This window comes from Nilaparvata lugens, chromosome 7 (genome assembly GCF_014356525.2).
Source record: "Nilaparvata lugens isolate BPH chromosome 7, ASM1435652v1, whole genome shotgun sequence".
In the NCBI taxonomy this organism is placed as follows: domain Eukaryota; kingdom Metazoa; phylum Arthropoda; class Insecta; order Hemiptera; family Delphacidae; genus Nilaparvata; species Nilaparvata lugens.
The window spans coordinates 55534494-55560030 of NC_052510.1; the positions used below are offsets into that span (position 1 = coordinate 55534494).

At 35.3% G+C, this 25537-nt stretch overlaps 1 protein-coding gene across 3 annotated transcripts in view; it reads right to left on the reverse strand.

The window, feature by feature from the left end:
- Positions 1-232: 232 nt before the first annotated feature.
- LOC111053280 (protein ROP) overlaps positions 233-25537 on the reverse strand; it is a 49155-nt gene continuing 23850 nt past the window's right edge. The window contains exons 6-12 of one of the 3 annotated variants that reach the window (XM_039433213.1): positions 22196-22411; positions 20578-20679; positions 17724-17931; positions 15416-15664; positions 13010-13197; positions 7066-7220; positions 233-4196 (exon numbers count right to left, since the gene is read on the reverse strand). In XM_039433213.1, coding sequence (XP_039289147.1) covers positions 4135-4196; positions 7066-7220; positions 13010-13197; positions 15416-15664; positions 17724-17931; positions 20578-20679; positions 22196-22411 — 1180 coding nt within the window. In that variant the 3' untranslated portion in view covers positions 233-4134. Of the gene's footprint in view, positions 4197-7065; positions 7221-13009; positions 13198-15415; positions 15665-17723; positions 17932-20577; positions 20680-22195; positions 22412-24093; positions 24310-25537 lie in introns of all 3 variants that reach the window. The other 2 variants (XM_039433212.1, XM_039433211.1) reach the window with 2 other exon arrangements.

A 25537-nucleotide genomic window follows, 5' to 3' on the forward strand; every position in this document is an offset into this window, starting at 1 on the left:
AAATGTGTTTTGATCTACGCTGATTTGAAACAAACAGTATTAATTTCTTGAAATTATCACTAATTCCCAATGTAAATCAATGTTAGCAGCTGCAATTAAATGTGGAGCTAACCTTGAGAGTTCAACTCAAACCATTTAATCATTGTGTAATCATTGAAAGTGTAACAATAATAATTCAAAGTGTAACCATTTAATCGTAGAGTGAAAATTAGGATTGTAATAAAAACAAATCTTCGTTAGATACATCTATTTTCTTCAGAAACATCATCAACAGTTTTGAAATATGAACTAACAATATATAGAACTGCTATTATAACATACCAATCATTAAATTTTCCATTACAATGGTGATACGTTACATACGTTCAAGGACCAATTGCAGGGGCTGAATTATAGTGAGTAGAACGGGTAGCACATATATTAGGCAATAATCATAGATTTGCAAGGATAAGCAGAGAAATGAGATCTGGATTATTTGAAACGAAAGTCCTGAATAGAGAAATAAACTTATTAGGTTGAGTTACATACGTTCATTAATGGTGTTACATACTTTGAACACCAACTCATTGATAAATGTTTCTGATATAATTTTAATATAGCGATAACAATAATTAAAGACTTCTATTGAAATCACAAGGGGATTTCAATACATTTGAAAAGACTTATATCTCTAGATAATCATAAATACATTTTATAGAACTTATAAGCAGCTTATTATTAAAACTCAACTAATATACATTTCCTCAAATTTAATAGAAACTTAACTAATTATATGACATTTTAGTTCAAGACTACAAACATAGAATTTCTACTAAGACAATATACTTTTCTACTAAAACAATATAAAATTTCAGCTTGGTAAGTCAGCAAAGGACAGTACACTATAAAAACTAGATTTGGTCTCAAAGTTAGTGGACAACATAGGCTAATTGTACGAAACCAAGACAGTCATCAACTTTTGCTCTAGCCAATAGGGAAAACTTTCAAAGATGGGTTAGGAATGAGTCAAATTATCTCAAGAGATAAAAGTTACGAGCTGGCGCTACTTATAGATTTGAGACCACCAAAATTACAATTATACAATAGCAATTTATTGAAAACATTAATTTTTTCGGAAATATTTGGAATATATAAATCATCAGGTTTATTCTCTGCTACTTAATTTTCACAATTTTTTAATGACAAAGTAATATAATTTAGTAGAGTTTAGTCAAGTGTAATGCTATGTAAGACACAAAGGATAAATATACTATATTTCAATTTAAACATTTACTCTGAATATAGTGTTAAGAAATTTACTTATATAGGCTATATAAATTGTGTTATTCTGTCTACACGAGGTCTTAATCAAAGAACAGCAAACACATTTTTATAACTTCACTGCAACAAATCTATATTAATATTGATTGTAATAAATTGCAACTATTATAAATCATTTTATCTGCATATAAGATTTCTGTCTAGATTTTTAGACTGGACTATTTGAGTGCTATTCATTACTACGTTTGGAGACAAGCCTGTTAAGCAAATAAAAATCGATAAACACGATTAAGTGTAAGGAAAATCTTAATGCAGTATATAAATGTCATTGATTGGAAAGGGGATAAGTGATCATATTCAAAGAGTATCTTCTCAAAAAAGGCGTGGAATAAACTAATTTCAAATATCAAGTCCTGAATTGTATAAAATGCTAAAGGAAACTCTAACTGAGCAATGTGAGAGATAGTACGATTTAGATCTTACATCATTGAGCTGTAAGTAAATAGTTTGTCCAAAAAAGAACTGAAAAATCTAGTACTATTGTCTACAGGTTATAAACTCTGGTATTAGCAAAGTAGCCTACAGTGGGTTATCAATAGACTGATATATATTACTAGTCTTCAGAGATAATCTTTCTATTAAAAATTGAACTAATGAGAAGTAAGTAGTGAATAAAAAATGTGTGAACAAATCCAGAGAAGGTAAAATATTGAGTGGAATGTTGCCACAAACTACTATTTAAACAATAATTTATACTAGAATACAAGACTTAATTTTTCTGTGTTCTACATTTTAGTAGCCTACAACTTTATGACACTTTTGCACAAAAGCCTGTTAAATTTCAATCATGATTGGATGCTACAAAAACCAATCAGAGAAGGCTTTTCCGAAAAGAAGTCTCCTCTGATTGGTTCTCGTGGTAATCACGATCAAAATTACAAACAGGCTTTCGTGCAATTGGAGCCAAAAAGATACTAATCTGGGAATTAAAGCTTCGTAAATGAAACCTTTTTGTATAAGTGAATGAGAGCTAAGCATTTCAAGTACGTGACTGAAAGAAGTTCTTTCTTACTGTTATGTGATACTAATATTTACGGGAATGTTATTGTTAATTAATTCTTGAATGCGATATTACTATACAAAGTCCTTGATTAATATGAATGTTCACCTTGAAAAGGTTTATTACGTTACATAAAGAATCCACCTTTCATAACGGCAAAAATCTACACTAGAGAAATTGAATTTTCACACACATTTATATGAAGCGAATCATTAAAGATGATGGGATCCTACCCACTAATATGTAATAACACTTATATAGAGTTATAAATACGAGATTATAGTTACTAATCAGGTTTCATTAATAGAAGAATCTGCAAGATAATTCATCTATTAGAAACCCTTGAAATTTTCAACTGATCTCTTAAATAATTTTCAACATTAACATCTGTGGTACAATAATAATTCTACGAATAGATTGAAAATATGGTCTACTAGGCCTGTATATTACAAACTCTTTCTCTCTGATAATATTAACCTTCTCTAGCCCTACTTAGTTCCATGTATAATTCTTATCAACTTTCTAAAAGAAGTACATAATTATTCTTAACGTAATCTATGTACCTACTGTAACACGAGATATATATCATTTATAAATTGAATAAAAAACTAATTCAACATAACACACTGCACTGAAGTGCTATCAAATACATGAAATTAAATTGCTTGAAAGTAAGAATAATTTTCAAATGGAATACATTAGAGTTATACGAATAATCATATGCAAAGTTAATCTAAATCTCCACAAAGGAAAGCATAAAAAGGTGCTAACTAAAGAATTATCTTATTTTGGTAAGTGCTTGTAATAGAGTAAAAAATTCATGAGAACTGAACAAACTTCACTCCCTATATTGGAAGAAAACTAAAGTGTAATAACATTAAAATAGAAAGCTCTTCAAGAAATTAGAAAGTGAAGCTCCATAGAATGAAACAAAATGAAACGTGACTAGTTTTGTGTTGTTGAAAAGGAAACACTTTGCATTGCCTATGCAAAAATACAAAGATATTTTATAATGAAATCGAAGAATATTGATATAGATACAGTATTTCAGAATGATCAATATTAATGCTATATATTGTTTTATACAATTTTATAAGTACATGGAATTGACTGGAATACATATATATTCATCATTCAATACATATGTCTAATGTATTGAAAGTAAATGATGCCAGAAGATCGTTTAAGAAATTTTGCCAAATATTTAAAAATTGGCTCAATTTTAATTTTGTGTGCAAAGACTGATTCCAAAGTGATTCATCTCAATAACTCACATAGAAATTCAATTCTAATTATGATTAACAATATTGTCAACATGGAATAAAAGAATATTGAATTTGTGATAGGGTTGGATGTAATGATTTAAAAAAACTAATTTTCATAATTATTCGTTTGAAATACTTTGGAATCTAGAAATTTCAAGAGTTAGACGATAATGAATTATTTTAATTATTCAAAAATTCAAACTCAAATTTGGAAATTTGTGATGTAAGAACAGAAAAAATTACAAAACAAAACCACCTCTAGCACCATTTTACTAAATTGTGAAACTCATCTAACGTTCGAATTTTCTATTTTTCGAGTATGATTCTTATGAATTTTCCAGAAGTACTAATTTGAAAATAAGCACTCGAGTTTCTACCATAAGAACTGGCCGAAGTGGATGATAACATGAATGAGGCAAATAATATAGTAATAGTAAGACGAACCTTCGTGAATGTTAGCTTAATATTGGAGCAGTTCAACTCTCTTCTAATAATAAATAAGGTGGTTAGTGTAATAATTTATCACAAAGTTGGTATATGAATAACAGTCTAAGTGCTGAGATTTGACAGGTTACTTAGAAAATCCTCGGGGGTGAGTATGTGGGAAGATCCTGCAAAAAAGTAAGAAATATCAGTAAAAAGTTCATAAGAAAAAAATTGATTCAGTAAAGAAAAAGATACACAGCAAAAGATATTTTAAAGCTCAAAATTCATGTGGTTTTATTCTTTATTTTGTGAATTTGAAGTTTGTTTCATGTTTTTACGAAAGTTTTATTATCAATCTATCCAAATTTGAAATTGTTTGTTTTAATCTATCTTATATTCTCAGATTATGATTTGGTGTAGAAATTGAAATGGACATAACCTATGTATAATATTTGGACAATTTGGAACTAAATTGGGAAATTGAAGAAGTTTTGGGCAATAGCCTGTTTTTTCTTTTCCGATCGTTGTATTGTTTTTGCTAACCTAATAAATAAATAAATAGATCTATATAATTTAAATTTGAGCCTCAAATTTCGACATTCAATAACTTTTTTATTTGTGCACCGAATTTGATGATCTTTTTAGTTGTGTTTGTTATGTTCAGGACCAGGTTTATGGCCTATCAAATTATTGTAATCCTTATGGGAGAAGATTTGTGAGCTGGGTACACAGAAATAGAAATCAGCTGTTACAATCATTGCGTCACACAGCAGCCGTCAGTAGATAGTAGACAAGAGTGTGTGCTGCTCCATAACCGCCCATGTATTTTATTCTAAACGCCCCGACTAAAAACAAAATGACTGTTCTGTGTGTAACCATCCAGCAGTGCGGCCTAAGGTTATTAAGACTTACATGCTCTAAAGACATTGCTTTGTTTTGAATAATTGTGCTGTCTTCGGTGTTCAGAATTAATTGATTTTTAGTAAATTATTCATTTTGCATTATTTATATATATATATATAGATTGAAAACACTTAAAAACTTACATTACAAATGGGGGAAATTTTCGGAGACTGTGTCTCCTTTCTCAACCGAGAAGACTGCAGTTTTGAATCCAACGGTTGTGTGACCACAGAGTACGCACGGAGCCTCAATTGTAGCAGCAGAACGGAGCCTCAATTGTAGCAGCAGAATTGAGCACAATTGAGGCTCCGTGCGTACTCTGTGGTCACACAACCGTTGGATTCAAAACTGCAGTCTTCTCGGTTGAGAAAGGAGACACAATCTCTGAAAATTTCCCCCATTTCTTATGTAAGTTTTTAAGTGCTTTCAATCTATTTATATCGTGTCTCCTGTTTTAATTTATATTACAAACTTTAAAGTGTCTTATGTTATGTGCTATATATTCATCATTGCATCAATACAATATAAATAACGTCACAGTAAAAGAGGTCAAAGAATTTCAACATTAACAACAATTCAATTTAGATACTCCTGAATTGAGTACAGGCTCATAGAAATTAAATATCTCTTCAGTTCTCTCTTGAAGTCTGCACCCTCCTTCTCTCTGACATCAATCGGCAGCTTGTTGAAGAACTTTGCTCCCATGTATGATGGCCGTTTTTCAAAGAAGTGTCTCCTGTGCTGATGAAGTGCATATGTTCTCCTTGAGCGTGTATGATACCGGTGGGTAACATATTCTTCATTTTTAAATTTCAATGTCAGAATACATTCCATTATGTACAGTCCATAAATTGTCAATATGTTGAGGCTTTTGAATTTTTCTCTCACAGACTCTCTGAAACCTAACTTCAATATGATTCTGACTGCTTTTTTCTGAACTGTGAATAATTTTTTCAAGTTTTCAAGAGATGTTCCTCCATAGAGTCCCACTCCAAACGCTAGGTGAGAATGAATGTTTGCAAAGTAGATGGTTCTCAGTGTAGCCTGACTTGAATAATTCGACAATTCCCTGAGTGAATAGAGGCCAGAGTTCAGCTTCTTCAATATGCCATCCACATGTGACTTCCAAGACAATCGTTGGTCTATTGTCAAACCCAGGAACTTTGAGTTTGAGGTTTCCTGAAGTACGTGACCATCAACAGTGAATTCAGTCTCCTCATCCTCACGAATTCCAGCTGAAAACTTTATAGCCTCACATTTAGTTGGATTCAGTCTCAAGCAATGATCCTTGAAGAATTTGTCAAGCTGAAGCAGACCTAAATTAGTGTGTTCTTCAAGTTCTTCCTCGTTGTCACCAGCTACATTAAGCGTAGTGTCATCAGCATACATACACAGCTGCACATGTGAATTTCGAGGTATTTGTAGGTTCAAAACTGAAGGGAGGTCTTTCAAGTAGATAATGAAGAGGATAGGGCCTAAAATAGATCCCTGGGGAACGCCTCGAGTCACCCTTCTAAGTTCAGATTTGAAGATTTCAAGTTGAAATCTTGATTTGAAGGTATCATAAGTTCTTCTTCTAACTGTCACGAACTGCCTTCTATTTGAAATATATGAACGCATCCACTGCAGATATCTACCAGTCACCCCACATGAATGCAGCATCTGAAGAAGTATATTATGAGACACCGACTCAAAAGCTTTGGTGAGGTCCATCAGAATTGATGCTGTGCGCCGACCTGCATCAACCTGCTCAACAATCCATTCAATACTACTGACTATATATAAAATAAAATAAAATGCCGCATCGCGCCTCCTCAGGTGTGCATCCAGCTAAAGTTTGTCATGAGATGCATTAAACTATTTGGCGGTACGAAGTGTCCGGGCCAGCTAGTAAATAAATAACAAATGCTGTTGAACCTAAAGCAGAATGCAACAGGTTCCTACAGGATCTGTTGAACATACAGCAGAAATAGTTCAAGAATATAGAACTAATTCAGCTGATGTGAATGAAGAAAATAAGGGCGGAAGTTCAGCTATTTCTCTCCTGAATTATGTTAAAATATCCAAAATTAGGATTATCAAATAAATAGAATTTGATGAGTTAAGATAGCGAATAAAAATAGGATATTGTAAATAATATTGATGACTGACCGATAATGACTTCCCAGTTCTTGACAGCGTTGGTAACTTCGTAAGCGCAGCGAATCTCGGAGAAGCTGACACCTCCAACTATGAAAACAATCAGCCTGGGCACATTCTTCACAGTTTGCTGGCCCTTGTCCTTATGCCAATGCCCGTATCTGGCACTATTGCAAACAACAAAAAACATAACCATTACAAAATTGAAACACAAATAATAGTGAACGCATTGATAATAATTCGAAATTGTGTATCTTGAATCAATTTAATGAATTATAAATAAATAAATAATTTTATTTCCATCATAAATTTCACTTGACATTCATTTTAAGTTTTGGAAATTATATGACCACTTTGACAAGTTGTGTGGTCATTGTTAGTAATGTATTTAATTGTAATTACTAGATTGTTGAGACATGGATTTTTTTTGGAGTTCAGTTCATCACTTTACAGACATTTTAGCACACGACGTCTGTACCATCATGTAAACTTTAATCACTATTCCCAACAAGCCAAGATAGCCAGCAAGAAGCAAAAAATCAAATATAACAAGACAACATACATGAGTAGATCTCCGTACAGCACAATGATATACAATCATACAATTAACAAAAAAACAAAGCAGCATACAAAAACAATACCCAAACTGAAAAACAACTGGATTCATTAATTTCTAATCAACATAATCAACTTTAAATAAACAGTAATACAAAAAACTTCAACTATACAAAAAACACCAGCCACTCAGCAGCCCAAGGTCCTGAACTACCTTATTGTAAATATCCTGAGGATTTTGACCAGTATAAAAAATTGCTATGTCATCGGCAAATGCAGAAACAATACCATTGAAATTTTGGCCTAATAAATCATTGATAAATATCAAAAACAAGGTTGCCGAAAGTATTGACCCCTGGGGTACCCCCATTTTTACCATTTCCGGTTCACTAAGATGGTCACCAATGCGCATCTGTTGCTTCCTACCCATTAAAAAACTATGAAACCAATTTAGCGCTACTCCTCTTATTCCTATACTTTCCATTTTTTTCAATAAAAGCTTATGATCCACTAGGTCAAAAGCTTTTCTATAATCCATAAATAGTCCAGTAGTTTTTAATTTATCATTAATATTATTATAAATATAGTTGGCTACTTTTATCAAGGCATCTTCGGTTGATTTGCCTTTTTGAAATCCAAACTGTTTGTCACTTATAAAATTCATTCTTTGCAAGAAATTAGTCAATCTTACTTTAATAATTTTTTCTATTATTTTTGAAAAAAAAAACTGAAAGCAAACTAATCGGTCTTATATTATCTATTTTTATTGAGTTTTGCTTTTTGAAGATTGGTACAATAACACTTAATTTGAGATTCTCAGGGAAAATACCTTTTTCAAAACTTAGGCTTATTAAATGAACAATAAAATGGTGCAATGGAATTCGAAATATTTTTTATTAATTTAGTATTAAAATTATCGCAACCAGATGACGTTTTAGTCTTATTATTAATTATGATGAATAAAAAAATTTCGAGAGAATATTCAATTAGTATTGATCACCTTGTAGTATTAATTAGTATTGAGTAAAGCTGGATTCCCAGCTATCATTTTCAGTTTACATGTCCCCGTGACGCAAAAATATAATTACCATTAATCCTTATCCACCAGAACTATAATCTCTCAGAACTATTCTCATCCACCCCGGCTGATCAAGTATGAATAGTCCCATTAGAGCTTATGGGAATAATATTCTCACTGTACCGGTCTTGTTCAATGACTGAGATATTGTAGAAATCCAGCTTTATTGTGTAAAGTAATTGCGTGGAGGATAAGAATAATAATTTTATTAGCCATCAATATTTACAAGAAATATATTGACATCGTCAGGTAAATATAAACAATATCCAGAGCGACTGGAGTGAAATTTCAACAAATAGATTTGTTGCTTGTTACTTTTCAGTGGTTTGAAGGAGAAAATTTGACATTAATGTTTTTTACCAATTTATTTGTATCACTATTCAACTGACCCTTTGCCAGCAATGGTATTGGCTATTTGGTAAGCGACTATAGTCAGGTCCAAGTTATAATGGCAGTATTTGATTAACATTGGTCTTGCAATCCTTGTCTATCATTCGACAAAGCAAATAATGCTATTCTTTCCTAGCTCCGCAACGTTGCCAGATCGGTGATTTTAAACCCTCGACTAAAGTAGGTTTTAAAATTAAGTTCTGGACTTAAACTGAGCAAACACATATCAGTTATTGTTTAGGAGTAGATGAATAGCCAAATAGATGTCTTGGAATACCTAAATTATTTGGATTAGTGCATCTAAATTCAACATTTATAGTTTGCAAGTATATTTTGGAATAAAGTTCTATAAGAATTATGCGTAAAAAACTAACCTTATTTTATGAATGTGACATAACCTGTGAAATGGTGCTTCCTGAGGGGTTATCTCTTATGATAGAGTCCCACGTTATGAAGCCATTGTGTGAAGTTGTGGATTGTAAATCTTTCACAGATAATACGATGTTCCTGATATTTATAAGAGCAGTCTCTAAGTTCCCTCTTTTGCGAATAAATTCACAAAAAATTAAGGCCGTCCGGCTCGCAAAATTACTGGGTTCAAACCTCAGCTCTAGCTCAGTGGTAGAAACATGAATTTTATAAATACAAATAATCACCATAAGGTTCAGTGACCGGTGATTGGTAATTCTTACCGCTGCTTCTGTGAAGTTCTTGAAGAATACCAGTACGGAAAATAAAAGAATATTTGATGACTGATTATCAGTAACCATGTATCACTAGAGAATAATAAGGACCAACTATAGTTGCTTCTAGTTGATTCTTAAAACGCTCGTCGTGAATACAAGTATTCACCAATATACCCTTCCAAAATTCCTTAGAACTTACAATGCCAGTTCTTGAAGTTCTCTGGATCCTTATATGATATAACTGGAACCTTATTAATATAATTTCTTAATATACTTGTTCTGGTAGATGAGATGAATATCATCAAAGGATGATAAATATTGAGTGCTCTGAATAAGATTAATATTACTTGATTCTATAATTTTAAGTGCTGCTAAATATTTGTTGGTACCAAAACAGCTCAAACTATATAACACAAGATGAGTTAGGATATAATAAAAAATTCTATAAGTTTGTATGCTGACATAAAACACAATATAATATTCCCATAAAAAAGATGTGCATAAAATATTCGATATAACTATAATTCACTTAAATAATCTATTTCAAAAATCTGAATAATTATCACAGGCTATACTAATATTCACAATAGTGAGTTTCAAATTCATAAATATATATATTTAATACTGGTACTTAGACTTCCAATCAATACGAAATTCTGCAAATAAAAACCTGTTCGGTCTATAGGTTTGATATACTATACTTGGTTCAATTAACAAATTTATAATTAATAAATTAATATTCAAACATGAGATCTCAGGGATTTAATGAATTCGGGCTGTGCATGGAAGTAAGCTTCCTACATATATCAATAAATTTATAAAGTGTTCTTATGAACTATGTGATATTGTTCAACACGTGGTGACTCTTAATTTTAATTCAATTGATTGGAATAGCGCTTTTTTTTTTTTTTATTACCCCACTGGACGTAGAAAAAACGAGCTCGTTTGTTTGACTTATCACTCACTGAACTGAAGTTCTAGCTGGTCTCGTGGATTGAATTAATTATTCCAATAATTAATTAGGTAGGCTCCTTTCGTCTCTGCTGGGCTGGCGCGTGATCCAGACTTTTATAAGTTTCTTTCGAATTAGCTATTTTTATGGAATCTTTACAAATTACGAACTCTTTGACAGCACTGAGTTCACATATAATTGAACATTTAATACAAATACTTTACATTAAAAAGGGTCTGGCTTAATAGTTTTAAAATTTTAAAAGGAAGAAGAAAAAACCCTAAACTCCATGTGCATCCTCTCCGGTCGGGATCTTAAGCCAGAAGAAGGAGGTTTTCAGAAAAATTTGTCTCTTCCATGAATAATTCTGTAAGCTACTCTCTGATTGGCCTTCAATTTAATAGACTCAATACATTGGTTGCCTTGGTAATCAGGGCTTCCTCGGCTTTATAATAGAAAAATTAATAAAAAAGAATTCTTATACAAATGTATGGAGTGTTTATCTTAAATTGATTCATAAATAAATCCTAACATGCGATGTTACTATATTCAGTCTTTATATGAGTTTTGTATACTCTTGATTTATCATGCTTCTTAGATTATAATAAATATTTATACAAAAATAATGGGTGTCTGTATTTCTACACATCGACTTCCTTTAGTATACATAACATATCCTTTATGAGTAAATTTATATAATTCAACCTGTCATATGGGTTGATCGAATAATCAGCTGATTCGCTCAGTATTGATTCTAATAATTATCATTTTATCCAAGATCGACTAATTCTTTTCAAAATGTAAACAAGTAACTCTAACCTCAATGTTCATGCATTTTATTTTTTTTTTTATAATCCGCCAATAATAAGTAAGCCGCTTTATAACTTTTTGATCTTACCAATGGGTTCTCATAATTATAAATCACAATTATACATGTTTTCTTATCATTTGTTGATAATGCTATTACTCCTAATCGCTAATAATACTGATTTGAGTTGTTTTATCCTTTGACTAGGTCTAACCTTCTTTCCATTTTATAGTTCTATTATATTTCATTAGTTCATTTAAATAAACAATCATTATTAATTTTAATAATGAGCACCGTATGTAGAGTCATTAGAAATATATCTTGTAAACTGGCTGCTTTGCTTCCAAGATATATAAAAATGCCAGAAGGCAATGGAATAATTCTGGTCAAAAAAATTTATTTTATTAATTATACAATAATAAATACACCTGTCACTCATTTTACTTCTACCTCTAATTTTATTTTACTTAATTCATTCATTTAGCTATCAAAAAAACAAACTGAAAGAAAACTAAATAAAATCAAACTGACAATGATTACAAATAGGTCTGCAGTTTACGATCTTGATTTGTAACCTCCAAGCATAAACAACACAATAAGCAGACAGCAGTTTTGTGATAAACAAGCGCCATGTTGTGACGTCATCTGACTGGAGGTTTGGAAGAACTGTTCACAGTGATTCTCTCTCCGTTGCTAATATATTAGTTGAATAGAAGCATACCACGCAAAAAGTAGTGGTATGAGCAGCAGTGTGACATATGTGTGTGCCTTATCAGAGCCATAGCTAACAGGGGTCTGGCAAACGACTCTGCAACGAACATCTATTTATGGGCGAGTTGTTAACTAATGGCTCTGTTAACTATGGGTGACATTATGTAGCGACTCTGCAACCGGGCATATAAGGATTAAATTATTAACATTATTTGTTAATATCTTTGGTGTAAACGCAGCTTTCCACTTCATGATTTTTGTCCAATTTTGAGTCAAAAATATATATAAACTAGGAATTTAGAATTTAGAATAGTTGAAAACCAAATTAAATAAGATCACTCCACTAAATCATCTTGAACAATGTATAAATAATTTAAAATTTTAAAACTTGAACAGAAACTCAAACTTACTCCTAAAACAACAGCTGTATTACCGGTATTCTATCCTCATCGGTCAGCTATCCTCTATAGAAGGCAGAGGCATGTTCTCCTATCTGTCTCCACTGCCATTATAACGTGGACCTCATTATAGGCAAGCGACTTGGCGAGTGTGTGCACTACCTCCGTAAACAAAGCCGTAGTGCATTCGTGTGACGTCAGCACAGGTAGGCTCCTACACCAATCGTTGATTTCAGCTGATCTATATCAGCTAGAGTTTCTATTGGTGTAGGAGCCCTACCTGTGCTGACGTCACACGAACGCACTACGGCTTTGTTTATGGAGGTAGTAGAGTGTGACGCTGACATGAAAAGTGAATAAGTGTGAAGTGCATTGTACCTGGTTGGAGCATGATATCCAGAGGACGCGGCTCGCCCGGCGAGGAACGGGAAGTGCTTGAGGTCGAGCTTGTCCTCGATGCAGTCGTCCATGAGGTCTTTGACGACCGGCGTCCAGCGAGACATCTGATAGGTCTGCTCTGTGATGCGCTCTCGACGCGGCACCTGGTAGATCTTCTTGCGGTTGCCCTGTAAACGAACACCCATTTTATCATAGAAAAGTTTGCAAAAAAAAAAAAAACCAAAACTCTTCCTTCTAAATAATTTTGAGAGCATTATTGTAAAACTATTGTAGATTTATAGGGTTGATAGAATTGGCTAACTCGGAACTCGCTGACTCCATGTTAAACTGTCATATGAATCAATACTACACCGATCAGAAGTTTTGATTCGTACGGCAGTTTAACATGGAGTCAACGAGTTCCGAGTTAGCCAATAATATCAACCCAGAATTATATATAGAACGACTGGCACAGGGCATAGCCTGAACTGTTTTTTTCGAAGAATTAAACGGGGAATTATACCCATGTAAAACGGAATTTTGGTCCACACCACTCGCTTTCATAATTATACCTATATTAAAGTCTCACAGGCATGAAATCATGATGATACAGTCGAAAGATAACGTTTCTAGAATAAAGGGCAACAAGAGTCTAACCTATTTGCCTTCTCAATACATATGAGTGCTCGTTTTTGAATTTTCAGACTCTATCAAAATGTTGTAAGGTAATTTTGTAATGGTAAGCAGTTAACATTAAACTTATCATGATTGATTCATACTTGTTCAACAGAGCCTTATTTATGTTAAGGAGAATTTAGAGAAGTTTGTGGAGCAGGGGGTAGTTCATAGCCATAACACTAGAAATATGGGTAATTTGACTACTTATCGGTATACCTATTCTAGTACACAAAAAACATTTCTATTTCTATCAATAAAATTGTTTAATTCACTTCCTGAAGATCTTAGAAATATGGGGAATGGAACTTTTAAAAATCATATGAAACGTTTCTTAGCAGCTAACCCTTTAAACAAGATTTAGGAAGATTTAGATAGCTAGGAATATTCGGTTATAAGTTGAAAATCAGGTGACATATTATCATAGGGTACTGATAGTGTAGCTTAGTGATGTAATATATTTGTATTTTGTATCATGTTGTATATATTTGACACTTGTATTGTATCTGATGACCTCAGATATTGCTGCAATAAAGATTCTATTCTATTCTATCATTCAACCTAGCAAGTTGCCATAGTACAAAAAATATCCCCGATGAGATGTTATGAAATATTCTATCAACATAAGTATTCATTTTAACTACCAAGAATGGCACTGTCTCTTCTTGATCCAGTTGATTTCCTCCTATATAAACGTTTAGGGTCTATAGCTCAATCCTCAATTGAATGATGTTTGGGCTTAACTGTACATATTGGCATTTCTTACTATTTTGAAACTTTACTCTCTTTTTTAAACTTATTATTTTATTTTCAATATTATTATTACAAATTGAATTAACAAAAATCAACGATAGAATGAACCGTTTTTCAATCAAATTAAAAAATAACAAACAAACAAATTAATTACATTTGATTTCATATACATTTAACCAAACCAGCTGTTTACTTGGTAAACCAATATCAAACTGTAAAGGTGCGTACAGACTTTCGCTCTGCTCCGCAACCGAACGTCACTCCGGTAGAGCGATTGATGATCGACCGGGGAGCAACAATGGTTCGACCGGGGAACGCGAGAAGATCTAACATCTTCCATAACGTTCATGATGGGTGCGTGGGCGGTGCGACTGTGGTTCGATGGTGGAACAAGGGCGGTACGAGGGCGGTACGAGGGAGGAGCGTGCTCGGTGCTGGTTGGAAGCGCGAATATGTGTACGCAGCTTTATATCACACTATGTGCCAGTTGCACAAAAGCCGGTTAATTTTTAATCGTGATTAATTCCACGAGAACTAATCACGGATAAAATTTAACAAGCTTTTGTTAACCGGGCCTATGTATTGTTAACTGCCTCTGATTTAGGAATTGGACTACCGACTGTACTTCAATGATAGTGTCTATTTCTAAACTACTCGAAGAGGAATTGTTCAAGTACTATAGTGAACCGCACGAAAATAGACTGATGGAAATTGGAACAGATGCGTTCCCCTCACCCCTCGCACTCATAAACGTTGCCAAATCTTCAGGTGTATAATACAAATATTTATTAATTGGCCAGTATGTGTAGTGTTTTTGGCCCAATAAAATGAATTTGAATTTCATTTACAATATCTTATATGGCAATGTTGCACTAATCTGCTCCCATTTCCATCGGACTATTTTCGTACAGTTGACTATAATAATTATCAAACTTCCAAGTAGTTTTAGTTACCAAACATGTAAATTTAGTTGGTTACCTCGACAACAACGTTCACTCCTAGATTGGCCATGTTGACAATGGCCTGCTTCTCCTGCGGGAGGACCTGTGCGTGTTGCACGAGCTTGGTGAGGTTCTCTTCAGAGATGCCGTTCTTCGACAAAATGTAGAGCAGGATGATGCGCATCTTGTCGCTGCTCGACACGGCCTGGTCCAACAGAATCGGCACTATGTTGCGCATATGGTCCTTGATGCGTTCGCCGTCTGCGTCCGTGCCCATGGCCAGGTCCTGCAACATTTCGTTCCAACATTTTAATTCAACATTTGATTGCACATTTGACTCTCCCATCTCTATCTATATATATAAAAGCGAAATGGCACTCACTCACTCACTGACTGACTGACACACTCACTCGCAGAACTAAAAATCTACCGGACCAAAAACGTTCAAATTTGGTAGGTATGTTCAGTTGGCCCTTTAGAGGCGCACTAAGAAATCTTTTGGCAATATTTTAACTCTAAGGGTTGTTTTAAGGGTTTAAAGAAACTTTTAGCATGTATATTCTTCTTCTCCCAATCTCTTAATTATATGGAACTATAATCTAGATAGAGTACCTCTTCGAAACAGTTGTTAACTGGCAAGCTGGCAACCTAATTAATAATTTTGTCAGGTTGGCATTAAGTTGAGTTGACTTTGTTAGGTAGGCACCAAGTTGAAGATTTAAATGCATTTATCGCGAAAAAATTGATTGGGCACTGCTACTTCAATCCTGGGAATATTATATTACTAGCCGTCAGGCTCGCTTCGCTCGCCATATCCGTTTAGCCAGACGTTTAGTCTGGACCCCCGACTGGATTGTCCTAACATATGATAAAAATGCTCAAATGAAAAATGCAGGCGAGCGAAGCGAGCCTGCTGATCTCATTCTTGAACGATCCAGTCGGGGGTCCAGGGGGCGGAGCCCCCTGGCTAGACGGATATGGCGAGCGAAGCGAGCCTGAGGGCTAGTATGTATATATTTGTTTAATGTGCATGAAGAAAAATTCAAGTACATATAATATAAATGCTGATGTACATAATTATTCTACAAGAGGTAGGCATAACGTAAGACTTGGTTTTCACCAACATGCAACTACTCAGAGAAATTGACATCATATGTCTATAAAATTGTTTAATAAACTTTCTCTAGAGGTGAGACTCATGGACATCAAACATTTCAAATCTTACATGAAAGAAGTTCTTGTACAAAAATGCCTGTATTCGGTTGATGAATTTTTTGTATAGAATTTATGAGTTATTGTTATTTCATCGTATAAAACCGCATTTGATGAGCACAGCTCAAACGGTGTACGACATGTCAAATATATGGTTTCCCTCCATTGAGGGAAAGTTTTTCATTTTACAAAATCGTCTGGATAATTTCTGATCTCTAGGATTTCAATGAGAAGATCTCATAACATTCTCTTAATGAATACGGGCAGCATTCAGTCAGAGTATCTTTGAGAGCTAAAATTTACCAAGACTGTCAACACTCTTAAGTTCGTCCGTCAAACAGTTGAAAATTCTGAGCCCAGCATAATGTGGTCCCCCCTCCAAGAGCGAAAGTCTATGAGTGGGGTACTGGAGGGTAAACATCTTATGTCTTGTGGGGTATCTGTGTGAAATGTTATCCTCCATGAATTTCTGCTTATTACTGTAAACAAAAGATGAAATATCCAAAAAATAAAGGGCTGGAATTGTTAATAATTTGAGTTTTTTTGAAAATTGGCCTACATGAAACCCTAGATTCGGCTTCCTCAATAACTCTGATTGTTTTCTTTTGCTTACGAAACATATTCTGAAGGTTTGTTTGGCGCTACCCCAGAATAAGATACTGCATCTGATGCGAGACATGAAATAGCCATGATAGACAGTTAGTGCTGTTTTTCTATTTGCCACTCTGACTATTGAGTGACTATATGAGTGTGAATTGTTGTACATTTTGTTGCCACTTCCCAGAAAAACACACATACATTTAGGTATTACCTGTTTATAATAACATTTGTTGTATAATACCATTATTATTATTGTTGTGTTGTAATACTGTACTATATTAATTGCTCATAAATCCATTGTTATTTTAATTATGTGTAAATTGTATATTGTGTAGTAGGTGCAGACCTAGTGTTTGACTGTGTTGATAGTTAAGTTCTTCAACTTTGTAATATTTTTTTAATGAATGATGACGATTGTCTCAACATATTTTATGTTTTATGACAGTAAACGATGACACTCTGTATAATATGTTGACGAAGCCTATTGCAGTTTATTCTGTTTTAAGGTTTAATAATATTGTCATTGTTCCCACCTGTTCGACTTTGCACAGTTTGTCGACGTATCCCTGGTAAGACTTCATGCAGTCCTCCGCCAAATGCAGATGTGTGGCATACTTGCTGAGCTCCTTCTGGTACTGCGGCATCTTTTTGATCATCTGAGACAGATCGCGCATCGACTGCTTGTCGCCTTGCGGCACACGTTTCGACTCGATGAACTTCTTCAAGTTCTTCGTAACGTTCCTGCAGGGAAACGCAAAAAATCCGATCATTTTCCAGTTACAACGAATGAAAATTGAACTGTTTTTCAGAGATGTTTTAGAATTGAGCACGCTGCACACAGGGGCTTTATTTATTTATTTATCACATTGAGTACAAATACTTAACATGAGGAAAGGCACAACAGGCTCATGCCCAAAACTGTCCCATTTCCAATTTATAATATACTGTCCAAATCAAAATGTTGGTTATGTCACTTTCACTTTTTAAAATACAATTTACGCTCTTCAATACTAGGATAAACGAGAAAATTTTGAATCAATAATAGCTGAATAGAATAGAATGACTTGTTTATTTGTTGACGTGGCGAAGTTTGGACAATAATGTACACTCTACCATTTAACCACGTCGTTAGCAAACAATACAATACAAAATATGCAGAGATAATAAAACAAATTGAAGCAAGAAATAACAATAAGATGTAACAAATATGAGAGATCAATATTGAATAATAAAAGTCTTAGAAAATAAGTGTTTTTCAATAAACTCAATCACTTCTCCACTGCCACAGAAGTGGCCGTAGTTGAGTGGATCAGGTGTTGGCTTTATGATTCAGAGGCCCGGGTTAAATCCCGGCCCGGGCAAGGTTTTTATCTCGGGCCACTCCCGTGTTTCGGATGGACACGTTAAGCCGTCAGACCCGGCTGCCTAAAAAGCAGTGGTTAGGTCATGTCAGAGGCCCTGAAATTGATCAGTTGCGACCTGAAAACTCTGACACCAGACCTGAGCCAGCCAGGTCACTCGATATTATTATTATTATACTTCACTGCTGAAAGGAAAAGCAAAAAATAAATTAAAACAAATTAATAGACAAGCTACTGAAGAAAATGAATACAGTAAGAATTGGAATCAAAGATGAATTTGTTGATTTCATGTATAGTGGATATGGATATGAGGAATATAGCTGCTACGTTAACGCAGATTTTGAAATGTGCAGAAATCAAATGTACATGGCATTTCCAATTCCGTGTTCCCATGACAGCTAGTGGATTTTTAATTGACACTACTACTGTCTCTGTTTACTGGCTGCTTTAGAGAAAGAATTAAAAGATAAACAGACAATGAGATAGAACACAATTTGTGGACAAGTGATAAAATTCAAATTTTTTTTATTTGCAGAAACCCTTTTGATAAGATTAGGGTTATAGTCAGTGGAAATGGTAGGACTACAGGGTTGCCAATTCTCTGTTGCCATCGTCTTTTATATTAGATGGCTGAGATTCGAGTCATCCCGGTATATCTGATATACTATTAAATTATGATTCAGGTTAAGAACTAGAATATTTATCCAGAAAAATCGAGTCACTGTCAATGTTGTAGAAAATGTGACCTGTGTGGTCCTGTACCAAATAAAACGGTAGAATTTGACAATATATTTGTGTTTTTATTTCATTCAATTCATCCAAGATAATATTTATTTTCAATTATGAAAATTTATCATTAAATCATGAAAAATATATTTTCTTGTCAAAAATAAGTATAGAGGGCTATTTTTTTTCAACTTCCGATCGATGTGCATTGCCGCTAGATGGCAATGCGAACGGCATTGGCCAACAATGCGCGGCAGCTGACTAGTCACATCTCACACTATAAACTCACTCGTTTTCGGCCATCTGTCGTCATTACCAGTTCATCTAGCGACACATAAACATGGTCAATATGATAGAATCTCCCGCCAAGTGTGAGTTGTGAAGTGTAATTCGTTTTTTGCAAGCTGAAGGGTTATCCACAGCAGAAATTCACCATAGAATGAAACGAGTATAATATGGTGAAAGCTTTATGAGTGACAGTGCAGTGCGTGATTGGAGAGGAACTGTGCAGAGCAAAAGGAGAGGAATGCTCACATCGGGAGTGGTGCTCATTCATGACAACGCAGGACGGGCGTCCTGACGGGCTTCCTCACAGTGCTTCTGTGACGAAGCGTCTTCTTAACGGGTTTAAATGGGACGTTTTTGACCATCCGGCGTATAGCCCAGACTTAGCACCAAGCGACTATCACCTTTTCCCGGAACTGAAGAAAATGCTAGGAGGGCAGAGCTTCCGAACAGACGATGCGCTGCAAGATGCTGTGAAAAACCACCTCAAATCACTGGCGGCTAAATTCTATGAGCAAGGTATTAAGAAGCTTGTACCCAGGTATGAAAAATGCCTCAAACTGAATGGTGACTATGTTAAGAAGTGACTAATAATGTAAATAACTTTTGATAATAAATTCATTCAATTACTCTCACTAGTTTCTTTTTTATACCACATCGGAAGTTGAAAAAAATAGCCCTCGTATTTGATATGGAATGGATCATTATTAACAGGAACCAGAAATTCAAGTCAGATTATAATGTGGATCTCACTATAGAATACTGGATACTGATGCTTTAACTATGGAAGTTGGACAACTGGATACTGATGCTATGAAAGTGATGCTTCAACAAGTTTTACTGCTTGAAACCAAAATAATTTGGTTCAAAACCTACAATTTAATTGGAAAACAATACAATCTTAGGGCTAGGAACACAAAGAGCGATCCGAGATCCTATAAGATCAAACATAGTTTCTTGTGAGGCCGGGCCCCGAAAGTTCATGTATAATGTAATTGTAGAGCTTTTAACTTACTGGGATACGACGGCAATATGCTGATGTCTTAGCTCCAACCACAGCTCATCATTTTCGTCAAGAAGAACTTCTTTCTCCGGAGCCCCAGCGTTAGCTTCGTACCTGTTCAAAAATAACAATTTTATGGATGTTCAATAACAAAAAAACACATTAATATTGAAATATTATTGAAATTATCAAGCTTTCAAGTGTTTTTCGGCTTCCTAACAACATTCAATCAATATCAATTAATAATCATTTATTGTTATAAAACACAAAGTGTAACAAACGTTAAGATACAGATGGAATAACTGTCAGAGGAATTATTACTACAAAATTGGCAAATAATAATAAATAGTAAATATTGAAACGGTGTTCACTTGATAAATATACTACAGCTAGGCTAGACCTATTGTCTTTTTTTGTTAGGGCTACTATTACATAGAAATAGAAATCTAAGTACCCTTTTGTAAAGTTGTTTACTCACAACATGTTTCGGCCATGATGCCATTATCAGGTCTTGATTTTAATTTCTATATCTACCTATCTCTATCTATGACTGAATTTGAAACTGTTATCACTTGTCAATTATTCTCAAGGAGTATTCTCGGACCAGAAATGTAAAGTGCGTGACATACACATAACCTTTTGGACTTTATAACCATCAACATTTGAAAAGGAATAGTACAAGCTAAGCTTAGTTCTCCTTCTTCAGATTTTATCTATTATTATAGATCATTGTGATAATTTAATTTATAAATGAATGATTGATTCATGGGAGTCATTTATAAGTGCAATTATCTCAAGTGCTACTATTTCAACTCTTCGTTATTTATGTTTATTATACAAAAGTATCACCACATTTCAAATAATATCAACATATTGCCATTTAAAAGCCAAACCTAATCTCTCCAACCTTTCCTTCAACTTAAAAGCCTAATTGAACAGAAGATTTTAGGTTTTGTTCAAAAACTAGACGAATTGTAACTCGCTTTCGCAGACGAGATCAACACATTTCAAATAATATTGACATATTGCTATTTAAAAGGCAAAACCTAACCTCTCTAACTTTATCTTTTACCTTTAAAACCTAATTGAACAGAACCTCTTCGGTTATATTTACACACTAAACAAAATAAAACTTGCAGATCTGAAGCACTCCCTGATTGATATTGATTTTTATGTAGTGTTTTATTGCTGTTACGAATCAATATTTCTATATCTCAAATCACAAAGATTACAAAGAGAGAAGAAGATTACAAAGAGAGAAGAAGATTACAAAGAGAGAAGAAGATTACAGAGAGAAGGAGATTACAAAGAGAGAAGAAGATTACAAAGAGAGAAGAAGATTACAAAGAGAGAAGATTACAAAGAGAGAAGAAGATTACAAAGAGAGAAGAAGATTACAAAGAGAGAAGAAGATTACAAAGAGAGAAGAAGATTACAAAGAGAAAAGATTACAAAGAGAGAAGAAGATTACAAAGAGAGAAGAAGATTACAAAGAGAGAAGAAGATTACAAAGAGAGAAGAATATTACAACATCTCATCAAAACACTGTGCCATAAGTTAGATCTGCAACTTTTTTCATGTTTTAGTCTAAATTCTTATGAAATTCTGAAATCTGTGGCGTTCAACTGACTTGTAAACGTCGTTCTCGATGGGCAGCAGATCGTATGCCATGGCCTGGAGCGTGAGCTCATGCAACAGGGGGGACACACAGTCGAAGCCACGGTCGAGAATCAGCAGCTGGGAGCGAGCCTTCTCAGGTCCCTCGCCCATCGTCGGCTCGTCCGCCTTGTATGCGTCCAGCTTCTGTTGAACGATCTGCGCCAGCTCTACGTTGCGCTCAAAGTCACTGCAACATACAGACATTATAGTTAGGACTGCACCTAGAGAGTAAAGCCTGATTTTCATTGGTAGAGTTAGTGGTAGAGTTCCCTGGGCAAGTACTAACTATCTTGTGTACTCTCCCAATGAAAACGTTCATGGTAGAATACTAGTTTTTACCTGGATTTCATTAGTAGAGTTGGTGGTTGAGTTCCCTGGGCAAGTACTAACTATTTTGTGTACTCTCTCAATGAAAACGTTCATGGTAGAATACTAGTTTTTAGTAGAGTAGAGTGGGATAGCACCGTGGGACTTGCACTCTACCACTTGCCTTCCCTCACCACCGCTTCTCACTCCACTCTATCACTACTATATGCTAATGAAAACAGTCTCGAGCTAGTAGAGTAGAGTCGTGCCGTAGGCAATAAAATTTAAGAAGTATTGCTATTTATTGAAAAGTGTTTATTTATTTAAGTGTTGATAAGAAACAAAACAAAGGTCATGATCACATCAACGAACCACAACATCGGGGAGAGGCTTCAGATGGATGATAACTGTTTTGAGGTTAAAGATGATTTTGTATACCTGGGCTCCCTCGTCGATGGTAAAAACGAAACAACAAAGGAGGTGGAAAGGAGAATTCTCCTGTCCAGCAGAAGCTTCTATGGTCTCTCCAAGTATATAAAAAATAAAGTGCTGAGCAGAGCCACAAAGTTTAAAATATATCGCTCGCTAATCCTGCCAGTACTCATGTATGGCAGTGAAACATGGACACTGTCCAAAAAAGACGAGAGCCAACTCAAAGTTTTTGAGAGGAGGGTACTGCGAAGCATCTGTGGTGGAATAAAAGTGGATGAGACCTGGCGGAGGAGGAAGAATGAGGAGCTCTACCAAGTATATTGTGAACCTGATGTGGTCAAAATGATCTAAATTGGTAGACTGCGATGGGCTGGCCACCGGGCAGATGAGACATACCCACCAAGGAGACTCATGCTGTACAGGATGGAAGGGAGGCGAAGACCAGGAAGGCCGAGACTGCGCTGGATGGACGGTGTTGACAAGGACGCACAAGTGATTGGAGCCAGAGGTTGGAAAGCGAGGGCGGAAGACAGAGACGAATGGAGGCGAATACTGGAGGAGGCCAAGACCTGTAGCGGGTTGTAGCGCCACTGATGATGATGATGATGAAGTGTTGATAAGTGTTTAAGTGTTAATTTATTAAAAAGTATTGACATTTGAAGGTTAGTTCTGTTCACTAGACAACACACTTTACCTACTATTCTCAATTATTGTAGTGAAAACATGTACTCGACCAAGTAAGTAGAGTAGAGTTAACCCGGTAGAGTTAGTATGCCAGTTACTCGACCACCTACTCTACTAGTGAAAACCAGTCTTAAGGGTGTGATCACATTGGATGCGATTACGTGCAAGTGCATGAGCCGAAAAACAAAATTTAAAACGTGCCATTGAAACTAGTTGTGACTTGCATCAGAGAAAACTTATACTTGAGATTGTTTTATTGCATGCTTGCATGTAGCTGCTCACACTGAACGCAACCAGCAAGTGCAAGCGTTCAGTGTGGATGTTCCTATTGCTCTTTACAGATTTTGTTTCTCATCTGCACGCTTGGTCATACCATAAAAATAGATGAAAACGGAGTGAAAGTGACAATATTAGTTTCTATCATTTCCAATAACTTTTTCCACTGATTTGTAAACGTCGTTCTCGATGGGCAGCAGATCGTATGCCATGGCCTGAAGCGTGAGCTCATGCAACAGGGGGGACACACAGTCGAAGCCACGGTCGAGAATCAGCAGCTGGGAGCGAGCCTTCTCAGGTCCCTCGCCCATCGTCGGCTCGTCCGCCTTGTATGCGTCCAGCTTCTGTTGAACGATCTGCGCCAGCTCTACGTTGCGCTCAAAGTCACTGCAACATACAGATATTATAGTTAGGACTGCACCTAGAGAGTAAAGCCTGATTTTCATTGGTAAAGTTAGTGGTAGAGTTCCCTGGGCAAGTACTAACTATCTTGTGTACTCTCCCAATGAAAACGTTCATGGTAGAATACTAGTTTTTACCTGGATTTCATTAGTAGAGTTGGTGGTTGAGTTCCCTGGGCAAGTACTAACTATTTTGTGTACTCTCTCAATGAAAACGTTCATGGTAGAATACTAGTTTTTAGTAGAGTAGAGTGGTATAGCACCGTGGGATAGTACTCTACCACTTGCCTTCCCCCACCACCGCTTCTCACTCCTTTCTATCACTACTATATGCTAATGAAAACAGTCTCGAGCTAGTAGAGTAGAGTCGTGCCGTAGGCAATAAAATTTAAGAAGTATTGCTATTTATTGAAAAGTGTTTATTTATTTAAGTGTTGATAAGAAACAAAACAAAGGTCATGATCACATCAACGAACCACAACATCGGGGAGAGGCTTCAGATGGATGATAACTGTTTTGAGGTTAAAGATGATTTTGTATACCTGGGCTCCCTCGTCGATGGTAAAAACGAAACAACAAAGGAGGTGGAAAGGAGAATTCTCCTGTCCAGCAGAAGCTTCTATGGTCTCTCCAAGTATATAAAAAATAAAGTGCTGAGCAGAGCCACAAAGTTTAAAATATATCGCTCGCTAATCCTGCCAGTACTCATGTATGGCAGTGAAACATGGACACTGTCCAAAAAAGACGAGAGCCAACTCAAAGTTTTTGAGAGGAGGGTACTGCGAAGCATCTGTGGTGGAATAAAAGTGGATGAGACCTGGCGGAGGAGGAAGAATGAGGAGCTCTACCAAGTATATTGTGAACCTGATGTGGTCAAAATGATCTAAATTGGTAGACTGCGATGGGCTGGCCACCGGGCAGATGAGACATACCCACCAAGGAGACTCATGCTGTACAGGATGGAAGGGAGGCGAAGACCAGGAAGGCCGAGACTGCGCTGGATGGACGGTGTTGACAAGGACGCACAAGTGATTGGAGCCAGAGGTTGGAAAGCGAGGGCGGAAGACAGAGACGAATGGAGGCGAATACTGGAGGAGGCCAAGACCTGTAGCGGGTTGTAGCGCCACTGATGATGATGATGATGAAGTGTTGATAAGTGTTTAAGTGTTAATTTATTAAAAAGTATTGACATTTGAAGGTTAGTTCTGTTCACT